Raw genomic sequence first — 21,985 nt, 5'->3', positions numbered from 1 at the left:
CCCTCCCTCCCACCCTCCCCATCCCACCCCTCTATGTGGTCACAAAGCACCGAGCTGATCTCCCTGTTCTATGTGGCTGCTTCCCACTAGCTATCTATTTTACATTTGGTAGTGTATATATGTCCATGACACTCTCTTACCCTGTCACAATAGTTTTTAACGTCCATAAACTCCCTCATATTGTAAACAAAATTTAGGAAGCTCGTGAAGAACGTCCAGGGTGTTCATTAAATTCTCCAAAATGTGTGTGTGTGTTGTTTAAGAAACCTTTCCCTACATCAAGATCATAAACTTACTAAACGGAAAATGAGGAGTGCTAAGTTCCAGCTGAGCATGGTACTTCACTGGTTTGGAAGTCTCAGATACGTAAACAAATCTAAATTTCATAAACAAAGCAATGAACTTTTAAATATGAGTCATGATGTCTATAAATTGGCAAAGAAATTAAGAAGGCATTTTAATGATTCTTTCAATATTCAAGCTTTGAATGAAAATGAAGAATGACCATGAAATAGCTTTAATTCTTCAATATAGTACAAAACAGCAAATACAAATAACAGCTAATTAAAGTAGTGCAAATGATTATGGTTATCCTGCCTTTCATTTGCTAATGATATTTCACATTTCAAAAAAATTATTTTGAGTCCTAAAATATTTGTGTACTAAAGCATTCTTTTTCTTGGGCTGAAGGAAGCAATTTAATGTTGACAGAAATTGGTTTGAGAAGAGTATGCAATTTAAATTACTGACTCTGAAAAGTAATGGTTGGTTGTTTTCTAAGAAAGCTGACACAAAGGAGAAAGCCCTGAGTGTTGAAAATAAAAACATATTTGGGACCAAAAAAAAAAAAAGGGATCATAAACTTATTCTCCTACGTTATCTTCTAGGAATTTTATAGATTGCTTAAACTTTTTATATGCAATGATGATCAAACTCAGATACATCTTATTCTACTCTCAAGGTTTCTATGTGAAACAGTATGAAGCTGGCAAATCTGTGTGAAGACTCTTCAATAACCACAACTTTTCTCCTCAGATGGACCCAGTGCTTGAAGTCAGAAGCACGTCACTCCATGAGTTCACACACATCACTACCTGGCCATGACCCTGAGGGGAACTGGGCAACCTGGACAACACCCTCTCCAGACCACGGGCCTGCGGCGAGGCCTACAAACACCCTCCGAACCTAAATGCAAAATACAGAATCCTCTGTCATAGCATGTGAAGGGTACCACCCTTCAATCACAGCAGGGCAGTGGGTGTAAACTATAAAATACAAGCTTCCTCGTATTTTCAAACATGTAAGGGAGTCATTGCATACATGGAGAAAGCTTTCATCTGGAGAAGCTTATGAAAATGTAAATGTTCAGAGATCCATCTAGAAGAAGTAGAATCAGGTAAGTTATAAAATATAAAATATGTAAATATTACTTCACTGCAAGATTGGTTACTAAAATCTGCATTCTGTAAATGTACAACCAGGCTGATATTTGGACTGACTGGGTCACAGGCAGTCAGCCAACAGAATGGAGAAATCTCCTGACCCCTTGGAATCTACAAAGAAAATTGTCTGTTTACGTAACTAAGCTGTAGCAGTATCTGATTTTGCATTCTGTAGGCAACAGATACCAGATAAAAATTTGAATTTATTCATGATTAGACTACTAATAACACCATTATAAATATTACAAAAATGTCCAACAGCAAAGGAGCATTAGAACAGAGGAAAACAGAGGGAAAGATCATGTTCCCACTATGGTCAAAAACCTGTTCCGTATTTCCTTCAGAATAAAAGCCTAGATCTTTACGGTGGCCTACACCGCCCCCGCCATCTGGCCCACTTTACCACTCTGAGCTCATCTCCCCTGCCTCTCTGCTCCAGGCACTCACCTCCTCACTGTTCCTCAAATATGCCAAGCATGCTCCTGCCTCAGGGCCTTTGCAAAGAGCGCTCCTGCTGTCTGGAAGCCTCTTCCTCAAGGTGTACACAGGGTTGCTCCCTCATCTTCAAGTCTTTGCTCTAAAGTCACCTTCTCAAGGAGGCCTACCCTAAAAACATAAACCACATAATTTGTTACAGTTAGTGTTTATTGTCTATCTCCCTCTGCTAGAGCCACGGTCAAGGACGGGGACTTTTTCCAGCTGGTTCATAGATTATTCCTAATCACCTAGTACAAGGCCTGATATATAGAAAATACTGGATGATATATTGTTGAATAATTGAAAAAGCAAATTTAATTTAACCATATAAAAAGACCAAAGTGAGTAATCTGGAAGGAAAAATTCAAGAAATTTGATGTGATTTAATAATTTTTTCAAGTGACAGAAAAATTAAGTACATCTGATTAACACTTCAACAGGAGAAAGGTGCTTTTCCAAACTGACATCAGAGAACTTCAGAAAGATATGGTATATATCGAGAGAGGTTATCTATATTAGCTTTTGAATATATTTAACTTAATCTGACTTAAAAATAATTGCATTATAGATTACTTTAGCACCTCAATATGTGTTAAAATTATAATTAGAATCTTATTTTTAAAGAAATAATCATGATTCTTTTATAATGCTGTATTTTACTTGCAGGGTTTTCACTCAGGGACTCACTAGCTGCAGAATTAGTGAAAAAGTCTTGCCCGTCACCTGACATTTCCTCTTCATAACCCCAGATGTCGGGATCTTTCTATGACAGATCAATTTAGGAAGTGCAAAATCACCACATTTACTTAAGAAGGATGCACATAAGCATGATGGAGGCTGATTTTGCAGAGCTGAAAAGATGTAACCTCAACCTTTAAGAACCTATTTAACCACACTGCTCCAAAGAAGCTTTTGGATACTACAGTTAAATGTTGAGCTCCCCTCTGTGTCTGGGAAAAGCCATCCAACAATTTCTAGAAAAGCAGACTGGTGGTTGGAAGCCTTCAGTAATAAGAAACAATTTTCTTATTGTTTTGTCTTATTGTTTGTCTTATTTGTCTTATTGTTATTGTCTTCCGGGAAGATCCCACATGCTGCGGAGCAACTAAGCCCGTGAGCCACAACTACTGAGCCTGTGCTCTGGAGCCCGCGAGCCACAACTGTTGAGCCCACGTGCCACAACTACTGAAGCCTGCGCGCCTAGAGCCCGTGCTCCACAACAAGAGAAGTCATTGCAACGAGAAGCCTGCGCACCGCAGTGAAGAGTAGCCCCCACTCGCTGCAGCTAGAGAAAGCCCGCACACAGCAAGGAAGACCCAACACAGCCAAAAATAAATTAATTAATTAATTTTTAAAAAAAGCGAATGGTTATTCATATCCCGTGTGTGTAAGCTTGCTTCATGAGGGAAAGAACTATGTCTTCTGTATCCCTGTATCTCATGTATACATGGTTGGTTTTCAGTAAATGGTTGTTGAATGAATGAATGGTTCAAAAACAAAAGAACTAATAACTGTTCCCTAGGTTCAGAGTGGGACTACAGCTAAGTGCTGAGCACCTATTTCTTATCATTCTAAGCACACATATTTTACTTTTTCCTGTCTTTTTTTTTTTCATTATTAAACCCCATAAATGTTTCTTGAATTTTTTTCTGAGCTGCTTACTTTTATCTTTTTGCATAACTTAATTCTTTTATCTTTTCATTCATCCAACAAATATTTGTTCATCCTGAGCCAAACTTCCTACCTCAGAGATAATGAAAGAGCAAATGCCTTGGAAACAGACATATGGACCTATACTCATTCCATCAACCTCTTAAGTGTCCTCAAGCAAGCTGCCTAACCTCTCCCAGCCTCAGCAACTACATATGTTATCTAGAATCATACCCATTGAAGTAGATTGTTTGAGGGCCAATTGAGATCATATATGTATATAGTAGGCAATTGATAAGCGTTCATTGTCTTCTATGCTTCCATTTCCTACTAAAAGGTGGGAAATTTAATGACTGATGAGCAAATCCAATTTAAACTCCCAGAAATTAGAAAAGGTCAGTCTGAGAGATTCCTTCCAATGGCACAGACTATGCTATACGTCATTGAGACTCCACTTTGTTTCCCTCTGTGAACACAGAAGGACTGCAATTCTCAGACCACCTTTTAGTCAGTGGGTTATGTGGCCATTAGAATGTAGAAAAAGTGACATTCACCACTTCCAGACCTAGTGCCTAAAAAAATCTTCCAGGCCTGGCCCCTAACTGAAGCCCCAATGCAGAGAATCCAAGGGAGGACTCCAAGACCTTACATGATATAGAGGCATAGAAAAGAAGGAATCTAGGGCTCTAAACTACTGCGTGGACTAGACCCTTCACCCCCAATGACCTGCAAAAAAGTATGACACGTAAACTGCTCAGTTTGGGAGTTGTTTTGTTTTTACAGCAGTTAGCCTATCTTGAATAATTCATCACACAAACCACCACTCAGTCCTAGAACTGAAAACCTGGAAACAGATTAATAGTTTATCACTAAATTTGAGAGCTGAGACTGGGTCTTAACTTCTTGGTACCCTACTCGACACTTAGCACAATGCCCTAAATAAATCAGTTGCATATTAACAATGTGTGAATTGAGTACTGCCACAAGATAGGATTAAATATACTTATATATTTATACTTACACACATACATATTTTAAATAACATCCACCCTGTACACTGTAGCTATTTTAATTTAAAATATAAAGCTTTTTTCCTGAAATCATTCCAGTTTAGGAAACAATCAAGATATGATGACAATTAAAATGGCAATTAGAATATACCCCTGTTTCCCCAGGTCACTTATAAGAGGAGGGCTAGGGTAAGAAGGAGGCAGTTATAGGGACAATCAAGTGAATAGGTAAGAATCCTAGTTGTGTTTGAATAGTAAGCTCTGAGATTTCAAATCCCTAACACGTCTCTGTCTCACTGAGTCCTGGAGGGGTCAGGGGTCATTTTCTCCTTGGATTATAGTCTCCAACCAATTCTGTTACTGCTACTGTTACTTCCATTCTTTCTTCCAGCAGCCTTGCTTGTACCACTGCTGGCCCACTTTTTAACAAATTCTCGTATCTCACCTTTGATGAATTTCTCTTTCCATCACACAAGCAGCTATCTGCAAGTGTACAAGTATTTGTTTGACAACTAAAGTACAGATTGCTAGTTCAATTTTTATGGTCCCCTCCCTGATGGAACGTGGGACACATTCCCCCACAGCTACACTGGAGAATGTTTTTTAACTGACATTCTCAAAAACATTTCTCCCCCATAACAATCAAACAGTATTCCAAGCTTTAGGGCCACTTGTCAGCTATCTCCAGGTGAATTTCCTACCTAGAGGTGATATTTTCATCAGAAACCAGCAGTAACTATCTGTCTCTCTTTACTGTTTAAATGCCCTAATGCCAGTGGCCTGGGTACCTGTTAATCCCTAAATACTCTTCCCACTCTTTCTTAATGTAAATTTTGTTAAGTATATCGTATATTCAGAAAGATACATGCAGCACAAGTGTCCAATTCAACGAATCTCTTCACTGCTGTTAATCAGTAGGCCACTTAGTTAGCTGGCTTTTCCCAGAAGTCTTCAAGAAGCCTCTGAAAAAAGGAATTTTGATAACAGTCCCTGATATCCTAACATCTTTGATGTGAGCAGGAAGATTCCCCCACCCTTGTCTACTGCCACTCACACATACTCCTACATGCTTTTGCTCCATAAATAACAAACTAGAGTTAGCACTGGTAATATGTCATGAAGAAAATCTGAAGGTTTGATATCTAGTTTACACCCTTGCATATACTGATTTTGATAAAGTAGCACTTCTTATTTACACAAAAGCATCTCAGGGATGGAACACATATTGACACCGTGAACAATACTCTGAAGAAGAGAGATTTGCATGCTTCACTGGAGTCATATTTATGATGGATTCGAGACAACTCTAGAAATGGTGGGGGAAGGTGAGGAGTGGAGAAACTGGCCTCACATCAGACCAAGGAATCCTTTCGAGACTTCCCCGGTGGGGCAGTGGTGAAGAATCCACCTGCCGATGCAGGGGACACGGGTTCGAGCCCTGGTTTGGGAAGATCCCACATACTGCGGAGCAAGTAAGCCCGTGTGCCACAACTACTGAGCCTGTGCTCTAGAGCCCGCAAGCCACAACTACTGAGCCCACGGGCCACAACTACTGAAGCCTGCGTGCCTAGAGCCCGTGCTCCGCCACAAGAGAAGCCACCACAATGAGAAGCCCGTGTACCACAACGAAGAGTATCCCCTGCTCGCTGTTACTAGAGAAAGCCCGTGCGCAGCAACGAAGACCCAACGCAGTCAAAAATAAATAAATAATTAAAAAAAAAAAAAGAAATCCTTTCATGTCTCTATCCACATATTCACCACATGCTGTGCTCCCTCTCACCACCAGCTTCAAAAATCAAGAGGTAAACATACTGGATTTACACCTGGATATAAATTTCCATATAATCAAATCTTTCCTGCGTTCTCAAGCATATCCAAAACATGTTCTTATTTAAATGCCATAAAAAAAAATGGAAATTATTTCAAAAGGTGGCATTCTAATGTTCTTAAGAAGACAACTATGCCCACATTGAATTCACAGGAAAGGGGGGGTAATGGACGAAAGAAAAAGCATTCTTAGAATTCTTCTTTCATCCCACAAATCATTTCCTCTTTTTTAATACTCCAATTTTGGATTTTATTAAAACATCAGCTTTTCATTTTCCAAAACTATCCATGAACTTGGTCTGTCTTATCTATAATCCTACAACTGTCCATCTATCTTCAGACAGAACTAAAACTCCTATTTAAAGAATGCTATGAAAATTCCTTTTTCTCCCATTCATAACTAAACACACACACCACCCTACTGCAGCTGCTTTGCTGCAGTTGGCTGTGCTGGAATTTCTTAACTTATTCACACTACTGCTGCAGGGTCTGAAAGTATGGGTGATATGAGCACCTGGGGCTCTAAATGACTGTCCTCTTCCAACAGGAATATAGACATGCTGAAATTATTTAGACGTCCCTCACATGTTTATTTCACTGCTCTTGGGTGGAGTTAAGTGAAGCCTCTTCACCCATATATTTTATTGTAAATTTTCATGAAAAAAGGAACTGTCTCCTGACACAAGTAATCCTGTTTCAGCATTATTTAGGTCTAATGATGAAACATGCCCAGTGGGCCTGGAGTAATCTAGTAAAAGGCCAGATGACAGGAAAGGATGGTAGTACACCCTGCGAGCAAGCAATTATCTGAATCTATAAGCCACAGTCAGCACTCTTTTTTTTTTTTTTTTTAATTTTTTATTTATTTATGGCTGTGCTGGGTCTTCGTTTCTGTGTGAGGGCTTTCTCTAGTTGTGGCAAGCGGGGGCCACTCTTCATCGCGGTGCGCGGGCCTCTCACTATCGTGGCCTCTCTTGTTGCGGAGCACAGGCTCCAGACGCGCAGGCTCAGCAATTGCGGCTCACGGGCCCAGCCGCTCCGCGGCATGTGGGATCTTCCCAGACCAGGGCTCGAACCCGTGTCCCCTGCACTGGCAGGTGGATTCTTAATCACTGCGCCACTAGGGAGGTCCCAAGAAACCCTCCATATTCTGTTTAAATGAGCAGAATAACTAGGCTTGCCTGCTAACCCACCTCATTTAAGAAATTTGCCCTGGGACTTCCCTGGTGGCGCAGTGCATAAGAATCCGCCTGACAATGCAGGGGACACCGGTTTGATCCCTGGTCCGGGAAGATCCCATATGAGGTGGAGCACCTAAGCCCATGCGCCACAACTACTGAGCCTGCGCTCTAGAGCCCACAAGTTACAACTACTGAGCCCGCGTGCCACACCTACTGAAGCCCGCGCGCCTAGAGCCCATAGTCCACAGCGAGAAGCCACCGCAATAAGAAGCCTGTGCACCGCAACAGAGAATAGCCCCGGCTCACCACAACTAGAGAAAGCCTGAAAAAATAAAAATTTGCCCTTTTCACAGATTCTGCCACCTCACTAGCCATAGTTCATTGTTTTTTTATTTTATTTTTTTCAAGTTTATCAGATGACTGTTTTCTGCTTCCTTCCTGATGGCTTAACTGGACTAACAGCAGGCATCTGACTGAAGAATGATCTACTTCAGGCTAGCTGGTAATCTATGACTGACGACCTTACTTGAACATATGAGCTGAGCCAACCATATTTCTCAATCAGAAAGGTGCAATTGGTAAACAGAGAAAAACTGGTTTCATTAACTATGAATTGAATCTTTGAGGACCGTATATAAGATGAGATTACGAAGAAGCCTAGGTGTAAAGAGAGTAAGATAAGAAACAGACCATGAGTGAGAGATCATAAATCCGCTATAGAAAGAGATAGAGTTGCTGTATTAAATCCTGGACAGTTCTGAAGATCACACTGCATAGCCTTAAAGTAAACACCATTTTCCTTGAGATTGCTTGGGTTGGTCTATATTCCTTGCTACGAAAAGAGCCTAATTATAATTTCTCTTCTAATCTCTAATTATTATAATTTCTTTAATTAGAAAAAAAGAAGCAAAATCTAAATCAGCATCATGTTATTAAATATGCTAACATATATTACAGATAAAACAGGTTTTAGAGGTTTTGTGGGATCCTATATAATCTTGGGAATCTGTTTTAGAAAAAGAATGTGAAACTACAAATACAAAATCAGGTACAGGACCTTGGCAGGGCCCCTTGCAAATAAGATTATCCTGAAACTGAAGCTTCAGTAAATCCACCTCAGTTCTGAAATGACAACAGGGTCCTGAATCCAAATTGAAAGAGCAGTGTGACTTACAAATGGAAAAAGTGCTCCTGCAGGAAAATTACACTGTACTTTCATGCTTCAGTTCAGTGTTGATTAAACTCTAGTAGATCATGAGATGAATGTGGTTGGTCATGACTAACGTAAAAAACTTTTTTAAAGGTTAAAGAAAACAGAATAGAAAATACCAGCATGCAACATATATTGTAAGGATAAGTATTGTTTTGTAAATATATTTCAATCACACACAGGTACATGTGTACTGAGTCACGATGTAAAATTAGTTTTTTCCCTAAAACACTGTAATGCTTTTTTACTGCTTTTTGATCCGACAACAGCTTTGTAAGACTGAATGTCAAAATGGCCCACTGACTAAATTTGCCAAGGCCTGAAACTCACAGACCAGAGCCAGTAATCAGTGCTCAATGCATGGGCTGGTTGAATGTTGGGAGGATAGACCTTAGCAGTTTGAGTGGGATAAGGGCCGAAGTGATCTCTGACCAGCCTGTATGCAGAAGGATCTCGGGCATCACCAATCTGCTGTTTGGGGGCCTCAAGGAAGGTTCTTTGCTTTCTTCCTTTTTTTTTTTTTTTTTTGAAGGAAGGGACCCATGTCCCCCACATCCCAACTTAATTTGCCAGAGTCCTAATACCATGTCCTGATGTCCTAAAGAGGGGGAGGGAAAAGAGAAGTGGAATGTATGGAGAAGTGTTGATAAAACCTGTTCAAGTACAGAAACCAGATACATATATTGTGAAAAATAAGTCATGCTTCTGTGGTTAGTTCTACAACAGCACCCAGAATGGCAATTTTTAAGAAAAATATATATACTAGAAACAAAATTTTAAAAGACTACCATAAATAAACAAAAATATGAAATTACACTCGTGTGAACAGATTACCTAAAGAAGAGTTAGAAGTCAGATGAAACAAACTAAATGGTCATTAAAAAGTATTAAGATTTACATTAGGTAAGGAAAATGCAAACTAGTTAAAAACTCAGTATTAAAGGTAAAAGTCTGAGAGTCTTGCCTGAATCATCCTAACAGTTGCAAAATGATGACTCAAATTATAATTCCTCTACATTTATGAGTTGTCATTATACTGTAAGGAGCAACATTCCCTCTTCTGCATTTTAAAATTTTATTTACAATCATTATGTACACATGGGTTCTTGTTTTATTCAATGAGCTGACATTATTCATTTTGATGGTCAAACTGTCCTCAATTTGGCTAGTGGGAGCCCCTTTCAAGCCGCCTCCTGTGTCCTTCTGACATGTCCCAATCATCTGAGCACTGAATTACTTTCTGACACTATAAGACTTTTGCAGGCTCCCCTTATACTTTCCCTGCCTGAGCTCAGCTATTTCCCCAGGAAGACCTAGTTTCTTTTAGTGAACTAAAATATTTAACAGACAGATCTGGGCACTGAATATGCTTACCGCTACTGAAAATTCATTGCTTCTAGGCCCTTTCAGTAGGCAGTGCTGGGGGGGTGGGGGTGGGGAAATGGCAATTTTATATGATTCAATGCAACACATAACATCATTTTAAAATTATGAGTTCAGGGACTTCCCTGGTGGCACAGCGGTTAAGAATCCGCCTGCCAAAGCAGGGGACATGGGTTCAAGCCCTGGTCCGGGAAGATCCCACATGCCGCAGAGCTACTAAGCCCATGCGCCACAACTACTGAGCCTGCACTCTAGAGCCCGTGCTCCGCAATACGAGAAGCCACCACAATGAGAAGCCCGTGCACCTCAACGAAACGTAGCCCCTACTCGCTGCAACTAGAGAAAGCCCGCTCGCAGCAAGACCCATCGCAGCCAAAAATAAATAAATAAATTTATTTTAAAAAATAATAATAAAAAAATAAAATAATGAGTTCGTATTGATCCTCTAATTCCAATCCAATTCCATAGGGTTCTTCCTTGCCTTACTCTACTCTACATTTCTCTCTTCTTACAGTGAGAATCCTGGATCACATCATCATCAATATTTTTACTTATTCATTTGCTCAACCTTACAATACACCCCATATAGCTTTAAAATTGTTTATCCATAACATTATAAAAAAACAAATGTCCTAAGTAGAATTGCAGATTTGTCTGAAGTTTATTTGTCTTTAGACTGAAGGGTATACAAAATACTACTGTCTTCAAGAGTTTTTTGGATTGTTTTTCTTTTAGTAGGTTTATGTTAATAATCTAAAATACAGATAGGTTTACTTGTTTCTATTTGCATTCAATTTTAGTGTTTTTCCCTTCATCAAGGTTGGTTTTGTTTTAAATTTATAAACATTAACATGGTTACAAAACTAAAACGATTATTTCTACTGAGGTAAGTGCTACTTCTTCCCCCCCCTTCCCTTATATTCTGCCTGAAAGTCTGATGAGGAATAAGAATTGTCTCAAAGCAACTCCCCACAGATTAATTATAAATTACAAAGGGAAAAATGACAACTTGACAGTGTAGAAATCTGTGAAACCAAGTGATCAAAGTTAACAGCACCATTAATAGCACAAACTGATATTTTATACCTTCTAATGTCAGTGAGAACAGTGCAATGTTGACTAATACTAATATTCGTGTCAAAAATATATAACTTAAACTTAATCATGAAGAAATATCAGAAAAACAAACTGAGGCATTTTACCAAACAACTGACCTATAATCTGAAAAAAAAAAAAAAAAAAAGCTTTCTTTGAAAGATACAGAAAGGCTAAGGAAACAGTTCCAGATTGTCTGAGACTAAAAGACATGGGAATTAAATGCAATTTGTGATACTGATTTGAATCTTGAATGAGAGGAAGTAATAAAGGCATTATTGGGACAAGTGATGAAATGTGAATATGGACTATACATTAGATAATAGTAACGTATCAATGTAAAATTTGCTGAAATTGACAACTGCACTGTAGCTGTGGAAGAGAATGTTCTTGTTCTTCCAAAATATTATAATCTGGAGTATTTAGGGGAAATCAGCTTGATATGTGCAACTAACTCTAAAATGATTCAGGAAAATAAAAAACCCTACAATCCCCTACACATACTCGACACACACACATACACAGACACACACTCACTCACTCATACACACAGGGATACATGGTGGGGAAAGGGAGGAATGTGGCAACATGTTAACAATTAGTGAGTGGGGGTGGGGGGATATACACCGGTTCTTTGTGCTACTCTTTAAAGACCCTAGAGATATAATCAAATGCAACATGTTTACCTTGACTGGTTCACGGTTCAAAAGGGGAAAAAAAATCTCTAATGTATTTCCTAAAGTAATAAACATTAATATCAGTAAGTATGTTTTATTTTATTTTAAAACATTCTCTGCTTCTGAGAATCCATTCTATTTTAAAGATTAACTACCAAAAAATTTCAGGTAACACATTTCAATAGCAATGATGTTACAATTTTAACATCTTTTCTCCCAATTCCTATTTTTTTATGAACATGAAAATCAAAGACTATCCTTATTTTTATATATAAATAGGTGAATATGAATCACCCATATGTAGATATTTTAAGGAAGATGTTTTTATTCCTATAACGGTTTAGTTTCAGCTCAACATACTCAGAAGACACTGATCCAGATCTGTTATATACTTAGGAATAAAAACTAATTTTAAGAGGAGTCAAAGAAAAAACTAAGCAGGTAAAATCATTCAAAAATTATGTTTCAGACTTTTTAATCACTGGCTATTTATAAAAACGTTCGCTCTTCTGTCACCATTCCATTAGTACATTTCTGAAACTATTAGAAAACAGGACTAACACTTACTGTTCATTATCATCAAACAGAAGAAAGACCAACAGTAATAGTAGATAATAGTAGTAATAGTAGATAATAGTAGACTAATAGTAATAGTAGATTATCTCGTTTACTCCATAAACTAATCCAGTGTGGTAGATATTAACAGATCAGAAAATTGAGGTTCACTGAAATGACTTGTCTAAGCTCACCTAACTGTTTATAATAGGATTTTGCTGACAAAGGCAATCTGGGGGGAAAATTACCTTGAAAAGTATCTAAACGTCAGTAAATTAACTGTTGTTACTGTTATTATTATTATCATTTAACATATGGTTATTAGCTACACTACAAACAGAGTTCGTTGGTAATCCTCAATATTTTACTTTTCTGGGTTTCTTTTTTCTTAATTGTTGTAACTTGCCCTAAAATCTCTTCAAATTCACCTCCCTAAAGGGAGAGAATCCTGAATTAGGATAAAGTACCAATTTTTTCTTTTTTTTGCTGCACCACGTGGCGCGGCTTGTGGGATCTCAGTTCCCTGACGAGGAATTGAACCCGTGCCCCTGGCAATGGAAGCTCGGAGTCCTGACCACTGGACCGCCAGGGAATTCCCCCCCTTTTTGGGGGCCAACTTTTAAAATAAATGTATTTATTTATTTTTGGCTGTGTTGGGTCTTCGTTGCTGTGAGCAGGCTTTCTCTATTTCTCTAGCTGCAGCAAGCGGGGGCTACTCTTGGTTGCAGTGTGCAGGCTTCTCATTGCGTTGGCTTCTCTTGTTGCAGAGCATGGGCTCTAGGCACGCGGACTTCAGTAGTTGTGGCTCACGGGCTCTAGAGCACAGGCTCAGTAGTTGTGGTGCACAGGCTTAGTTGCTCCGCGGCATGTGGGATCTTCCCGGACCAGGGCTCGAACCCGTGTCCCCTGCATTGGCAGGCGGATTCTTAACCACTGGCCACCAGGAAAGCCCAGACCAATTTTTAATACAGAGTGAATTACCTTCCATTCAATATATACCTATCAATCTTCCTTATAATAAACTAAATAAATAAAACAAATATCCATATTCCTCTAGTACACAGAAATTTATATTGCATTGAATACAGCTTTAAATAACTGAGGCTATAACCTTTCCTTATAAGCCAGATAGTTAAGACTAAAATGTCATAATCAGTTATTCCTTAGAGTTATATTTAGTTTCAGTGTTCTGTTAATAGCTTATGTTTAGATAAGCCAGGCTAAGTAGCTATGTTATACTATATTCACTTTATCTCAGTTATGATTCGTAAGAAATTTTCTAAAGCTTTTTCAAAGATGGGTAAAGTATCCTCAATGAGAACTGCTGTAAACTTTTTTTCTTCTTACATTCGTACTTTATTTTCATACTTCTCACTTTGTTTCTGGCATGTTTTTTATCACAGTCACTTTGAATTCTTTCTTAAACCACTTCTTTTCACTTAGGGACACCTGTACAAGGATAATTAATATTCCAAGTGACAGTCCTTGTTATTTGACAAACACAAGAAAAACTATAAATATGTAAATTCACTATATGCTACACCTTACTTCATGCTTTCACTGGCAATGTACTTTCATATGCATCTCTCAAATACTAATTTTTTTTTACTCTTTCATTCAGTTAACAAGTCTCTATTAACTGGGCTCTAACATTGTTAAAAGAAATTTAGTAGTTTAAAAAAAAATGGATTCTTATTAAAATTTCCTCAAGGTGAAAGCAATTTGATGCCTTTTTCCTCGCTAAATAAATAAATAACCACAAATAATAGCCTCACTATGGAATTCTCTTAATGTGAGTTGAATTCCCTATTGATGAATGATCTTCCTTGGTTTGAAAAATCTGATCAATGCTTCAAAGTCTGACTACAGTTAAAAACACACATCTGGTAATGTGAAATCAGTTGTATTATTTATGTAATAGATGAGATTTAAAGGTAGACCAAAAGCACATGATATTTATACTACTTTTAAGGCTACAAATCTTTCTTCTTGGGAGCTATATTCTCAAACCTGAAAGTAAATGTAAATCAATAGATGATACAACAAGATTTTTTCTTCTCAAAAAATGATCCCTCTTAGAAATTAACTTCAATATAATATGCTAGGTTTGATAGAGCCGAAGTTGATTCTAATACTTTAAAAACCTGGAAATTCTATTTAAAGTCCTCCTGATTTCAGATTGCCATGAATACAAATTACATTTTTATAGAATTTAAATTATTAAGAGATTTAAAACTTAAAAATTCCAAACTTTGAAAAACTTAAAACCTTTTGTTTTTTAAGGGAACATACAGACAAACTCTTCCTCTGGAACTACAGTGTATATTACTCACCATTTGATGCTGATGAACACGGAGTCAACAAACTAAGCGGGGAAATATGTTGTCTGTTCAAGTTAGCAGCTGTGGGTGCTCCTCCAAGGGGTGGCCCAGGTCCATACATTTGACCTCCTGAAAGGTTTGAGGCAAAGTTTCCCAAATGTGTAGAAGAAGGTGTTACAGAACCATATGGTGAGTCCATATTGACAATACCTATAATGTAGAAGAGAATCATAATTTATAATAGTTACCCCTAGGAGATATAATTAGAAAAACCTAAAATTCCAAGAGGTCCCTAATATATCCAAAAATATTTTAGATTATTAAAAAAATTTCTCCTTGCTTACTTCTTCCAGTCATTCCACTCATTATTTCCCCCTTTATTTTATAAAGATAGCTATAAAAAAGAAATTACCAAGGAAAACATTTTACATTTACTTTTAATTTTGACATTTTATTACTTATTATAGAATACATATAGATTTAATATTAACACTAGAATTTAAATAGGTTTGGTGGCCAAGGAGTTGTATAAAATTTTACCTTTAAAAAACGTATGGGGAAGGGAGGGATGAGTAGGCAAACCACAAAGGATTTTTAAGGCACTGAAAATACTCTGGATGATAGTATCATGGTTACTATACCAGACTTTCGTTCAAACCCACAGAATGTACAGCACCAAGAATGAACCCTCATGTAAACTACAGACTTTGATAAGGATGTGTGACTGTAGGTTCATCAACTGTAACAAAAATACCATTCTGGAGTGGGATGTTGGTAATAAAGGAGGCTATGCCTGTGTGAAGGCAGGGGGTATATGGAAAACCCCTGTATTTTTCTCTCAATTTTGCTGTGAACTTAAGAGTGCTACTAAAATAAAAAAACAAAAACAAAACCGAAAAAACCCCACAAAACTGAAAACAAACCAGAAAAAAACTATAGGAGAAAAAAAAAAAGATTGTAGCTATACTTTATAATAGAGAGATCTGACAATCAGCATCTTAACTAAGTGGCCATGCTTTCCATAGATAAGAGAAGGACAATCTGTCATTGAGTGCCTCCTGATACAATACAGTGTGAGATTCAAACATTACCTATCTGATGTTCCTGCTAGAAATGTTTAACCAGAATGGAACCACAGATTGAGAAAACGGGTGAATCTGAAAGGCAGGACATTCTTCAGTACAACTGGACTCTTCAAAGGATTCAATGTCAAGAAGAACAAAAGAAGATGGTGAGATGTTTTAGACTGTGGGAGATCAAAGAGACATAATAGCCAAAAGCAATGTGTGAATCTTGATTGGTTGGATCAAAAGGAGAGAAAAAAGAAACATACAGGCATAAAGGGTATATTTGGGATGATGGTACTACATATTGGGTGCTATTACTGAATTAATGTTAATTTCTAGGGTGTAGAAATAGTGGTATAGCTGTAAAGGCAAACATGCCTATGTTGACCTGAATCTAATACTTCCCTCTGATAGACTCTTAAGTTAAACTTCATTGCTAATTTTGGCTCTAACCAACTGTACACCCCAAAACCTTACCTCCCGATGGAGCACGTCTTTTTTCTATACTTTTCCACAAAACAAGAATTTACTTCTTTTTTCTCTAAATCTTAATTTTAGTCTTTCTTAACACATTACCTAGATTTCACATTTTTTGAAAAGTGAAGTATTTTCACTAAATTCCAACTTTACAAAAATGAAATATAAAAGCATTTCCAATTACTCCCCAAAATATACAAACAGCTCATGCAGCTCAATATCAAAAAAAACAAACAACCCAATCAAAAAATGGGCAGAAGATCTAAATAGACATTTCTTCAAAGAAGACATACAGATGGCTAAAATCACATGAAAAAATGCTCAACGTCACTAATTATTAGAGAAATGCAAATCAAAACTACAATGTGGTATCACCTCATACCGGTCAGAATGGTCATCATCAAAAAATCTACAAACAATAAATGCTGGAGAGGGTGTGGAGAAAAGAGAACCGGCCTACGCTGTTGGTGGGAATGTAAATTGGTACAGCCACTATGGAGAACAGTACGGAGGTTCCTTAAAAAACTAAAAGCAGAGCTACCATATGATCCAGCAATCCCACTCCTGGGCACATATCCAGAGAAAACCGTAATTCAAAAAGATACATGCACCCCAATGTTCACGGCAGCACTGTTTACAATAGCCAGGATATGGAAGCAACCTAAATGTCCATCAACGGAGGAATGGGCGAAGAAGATGTGGTACATATATACAATGGAATATTACTCAGCCATAAAAAAAGAATGAAATAATGCCATTTGCAGCAACATCAATGGACCTAGAGATTGTCATACTGAGTGAAGTCAGATAGAGAAAGACAAATATCATATATTGCTTGTATGTGGAATCTAAAAAAAGAGTACAAATGAACTTATCTATGAAACAGAAATAGAGTTACAGATGTAGAGAACAAACTTACAGTTACCAGGGGGTAAGGGGCAGGGAGGGACAAATTGGGAGATTGGGATTGACATATACACACTACTAGACATAAAATAGATAACTAATAAGAATCTACTGTATAGCACAGGGAACTCTACTCAATGCTCTGTTATGGCCTATATGGGAAAAGAATCTAAAAAAGAGTGGATATATGTATATGTATAACTGATTCACTTTGCTGTACACCTGAAACTAACACAACACTGTAAATCAACTATACTCCAATAAAAATTCTTAAAAAATAAAAAAATGAAAAAAATAAAAGCATTTCCAATGTACTAATTAGCATATGAAGCTTTTACAACCAAATTATATTGATTCTATTTAGTATTCAAGAGAAAGTGTTTCTGAAAGTGAAATATGAAAATATTTCAATCAACCCCCAGCAAGGAAATATTTACTGACCATGTTCTTTACATTATATTTATGTGTTATAGAAAGACGTAAAAATAACAATCAGTTCCCATTATATTTAGAAATTTTTAGTCCCAGAATGTCATCTCTTCAATAACACGTAACAAGTTGGCAACCTTTCTGTAAAGGGCTAAATAATAAATAGTTTTAGGCTGTCAGCAGAGCACGGAAGCAGCCATAACACAATATGTAAATGAATGGGCATAGATGTATTTCAATAAAACTTTTATTTATGAACACTGAAATTTGAATGCACTGTTTTTTTTTAAAATATTTATTTATTTATTTATTTTTGGCTGCATCGAGTCTTAGTTGTGGCACGCAGGCTTCTCTGTAGTTGTGGTACACGGGCTCCAGAGCAGGTGGGCTCTCTAGTTGCAACACCAGGACTTAGTTGCCCCGTGGCATGTGGGATCTTAGTTCCCCGACCAGGGACTGAACCCACATTCCCTGCACTGGAAGGCGGATTCTTAACCACTAGACCACCAGGGAAGTTCTGAATGTACTCTTTTTTGTGTCACATATTATTCTTTTTAAAAATAAAAAAAAATTTTTTTTAAATCTTACACAATTGTTATAACTCAATTAAAAAAAAACCACAAATGTAAAATCAGGTAGTATGCCATACTTGGCACATGGACCATAGTTTGTCTATCTCTAGCATGAAATTATCTTTATTTATTCTTATTTTGTTATTGCTTTAATGGTAGACTTTTTTTTTAACATCTTTATCGGAGTATAACTGCTTTACAATGGTGTGTTAGTTTCTGCTTTATAGCAAAGTGAATCAGCTATACATACACATATATCCCCATATCTCTTTCCTCTTGCGTCTCCCTCCCACCCTCCCTATCCCACCCCTCTAGGTGGTCACAGAGCACGGAGCTGATCTCCCTGTGCTATGCGGCTGCTTCCCACTAGCCATCTATTTTACATTTGGTAGTGTATATATGTCCATGCCACTCTCTCACTTCGTCCTAGCGTACCCTTCCCCCCTGCCCATGTCCTCAAGTCCATTCTCTACATCTACGTCTTTATTCCTGTCCTGATCCTAGGTTCTACAGAATCATATTTTTTTTCCGATTCTATATATACGTGTTAGCATACAGTATTTGTTTTTCTCTTTCTAATTACTTCACTCTGTATGACAGACTCTAGGTCCATCCACCTCACTACGAATAACTCAATGAAATTATCTTTAATTATTTGAAATATTCATATTAAAACACAGAGCTCAAAATGCAACTTGGTATCCTGGACACTGCAACAGAAAAAGAACATTATTGGAAAAACTGTGGAATCTGAATAAAGTCTGTAGTCCACTTAATTGTACTGTACCGATATTAATTTCTTAGTTTTAATAAATATATGGTGTTTAGGTAAGAATGTTTAATTAGGGGAAATTGCGGTAATTATAGAAGAACTCTTCTATAAATCTAAAAATATTTCAAAGTAAAAAGTTAAAAAAGAAAAAGCAGTCACTCAAAACCAGATCTTTAGATCCTCTTTAGATATCAGCACTGTCTAACAGAACTTTTTATGTTAATAGATGTGTTCAATATCTGGGCTCTCCAATATTGCAGCTACCAGCCATTATGTGCTTATTAAGGAAGCACTTGAAATATGACCAGCCTACAACCATCATGGAAAACAGTATGGGGGATCCTTAGAAAACTAAAAATAGAACTACCACATGATCCAGCAATTCCACTTCTGGAACTATATCCAAAAGAAACAAAAACACTAACTCGAAAAGATACCTACACTTCCATGTTCGTAACAGCATTATTTACAATAGCTAAGACATGGAAACAACCTAAGTATCCATCCATGGATGAATGGATAAAGAAGCTGTGGTATGTATACATATATGTATATATACCACACACATACACACACACAATGGTATATTATTTAGTCATAAAAAAACACACACACAAAAACACGAGGAAATCCTGCCATTTCTGACAAAATGGATGGGCCGTGAGGGCATTATGCTAAGTAAAATAAGTCAGACAGAGAAAGACAAAAACTGTATGATCTCACTTATATGTGGAATCTCAAACAAACAAACTCATAGAAAAAGAGATCAGATTTGTGGTTACTAGAGGTGGAGGTGGGGTGGGGGGGAATTGGAGGAAGGTGGTCAAAAGGTACAAACTTCCACTTACGAGATAAGTAAGGATTAGGGATGTAATGCGCAACATAGTAACGGCAGTTAACACTACTGTATGATACATGGGAAAGCTGTTAAGAGAGACTAAATCCTAAGAGCTCTCATCACAAGGAAAAATATTTTTTCCTTTTTCTTTTTTTTTAAAAATTGTATCTATAGGAGATGATGAATGCTAACTAAATTTACTGCCGTAATCATCTCACAATGTATGTAAGTCAAACCATTATGCTCTACACCTTAAACTCATATACAGTGATGTACATCAATTATATCTCAACAAAACTGGGAAAAATTTTAAAAATGGCCAGCTTGACTGAGTTGAATTTTTAATTTCATTAAATTTAAATAGCACATATAGTTAGTACCTACCCTATTGAACTATGTAGCTCTATATTTTTCTCATTATTTTTAAAACAAAAAACAGTAGGAAGTGAAATCAAATTTTAAAAATCTTTGGTAATTATTTTTTATTTGAACTAAAAACAAACTTCTGATGTCATTATCTTATTAAATTAAAATATGAGACTTTTCAAAAAAATTTTTTTTATTTATTTAGAAAAAATATTTATTTATTTATTTGGCTGCTCCCGGTCTTAGTTGTGGCATGTGGGATTTATTCCCCTGACCAGGGATCGAACCTGGGCCCCCTGCATTGGGAGTGTGGAGTCTTAACCACTGGACTACCAGGGAAGTCCCCTTTTCTTTATTTTGAGAGAGAAAAATATACCTGATGAAGAAATTTATTTACAGTAAATTTAAGATAAAAATCCATTACAGCTTCTAAAAAGATTTAAAAAGTAATAATGCCCTACTAGACACACTCAATACTCACAATAGCATTTGAATTAGTACTACAATCTGTCTATCTGACCCAGTCACAGAGTAAAAATATTAGAAAATAACCAAGAGTTTCAACATCATTTGTAGAAACGAGCAGCTGAAGAATGTCAGAAAATACAAACTTATCTGAGGGACTTGGAGCAGGTCTCTGTAATGGTGGTTTAAAACCTGGAGCTTTGGAAGTATCAGACTGATGTAAAGGATCTGAATTTGGCAAATATGAGGATTTTCCTGATAGCATAAATTCTGGTGTTGACTGAGATGAAACAACAGATCCTCCCCAGAAGGCATGAGCAGGAGTAGGGCTACTTTCACACAATGTGCTAAAGGGCCCAAATGGTAAGGGGGCACTGAAATTGGGAGCAATCGGCTTATTTGCTAGATGTACTGAATTTTGACAAGCACTTTGTGTACTTAAGGTCGAAGGTAGCTGGACAGAAGAGGGGACACTGTGAGGTCTTTTAATGTGTTTGACACTGAGGACTGCAACAGATGAATTTTGCACAGGAGCTGGATTCTTGTGAGGGGCAGTTGTGCCATGAGAGGGTGGTCTCATAGCAGGGGGTTCCATTTGAGGTGGAGGCTGGGAGCATCCCATTTGTGTCTGAGGCATAGGGTAAGTCACTGGGGCAGTAGAAGGCACCGCCACTGGAGCAGAACTTGTTGTTCCTAAAGGAGGAACAGTCATTCTAACTTCCGGGGGAGGAACCTGAGACTGCTGAAGAGGTGGTCTTGGCTCCTGAGAAACAGATCCCGGAGGTTGCTGCTGAGTAGAATGAACTGATGAACTCCCAGAAGAACTGCTGCTGTTTGGAGGTCTACTGTTGGTTGTTTCTACTATTGGTGGACTACCTGCTTCCTGTTCAGAGGAAGATGCCCCTTTATTTGGAGATGCTGTTCCACAATCCAAAGGGCTGTTTCTAGAAACCCCTCCTGGCTGGGCTGGTGGTGATGGGGAAGATGGGGATGATACTGGGTAGTGTTCTTTGGCAGTAGGCATAGGATATGTGGCATTTGTGGGTGCAGTGCTGTTGTTACTTGCTGTGGTGGTGACTGTTGTGGTGGTGGCATTGGATGCCTTCACAACTGTGACAAAAAGCTGCCTTCCAACAGAAGGTGAACTTGGACTGCCATTTGTAGATGTACCAGGCACCGTTGAAGCTGATGAACTGGTTGTAGTTGTTGGACTTGAAGTTACAGAACCTGCTGAATTCACCAGAGAACCACTGCTATTCTGATGC

The 21,985-nt window shown here is 37.7% G+C and overlaps 1 protein-coding gene across 1 annotated transcript in view; it reads right to left on the bottom strand.

The window, feature by feature from the left end:
* LOC132369743 (ankyrin repeat domain-containing protein 17-like) overlaps positions 1 to 21,985 on the bottom strand; it is a 117,388-nt gene that overhangs the window by 25,776 nt on the left and 69,627 nt on the right. Inside the window, 2 exon segments of the mRNA XM_059929418.1 lie at positions 14,841 to 15,038; positions 20,808 to 21,983. Coding sequence (XP_059785401.1) covers positions 14,841 to 15,038; positions 20,808 to 21,983 — 1,374 coding nt within the window.

This window comes from Balaenoptera ricei, chromosome 8 (assembly GCF_028023285.1).
Source record: "Balaenoptera ricei isolate mBalRic1 chromosome 8, mBalRic1.hap2, whole genome shotgun sequence".
NCBI lineage: Eukaryota > Metazoa > Chordata > Mammalia > Artiodactyla > Balaenopteridae > Balaenoptera > Balaenoptera ricei.
This window is presented reverse-complemented; position numbering and strand designations above follow the sequence as displayed.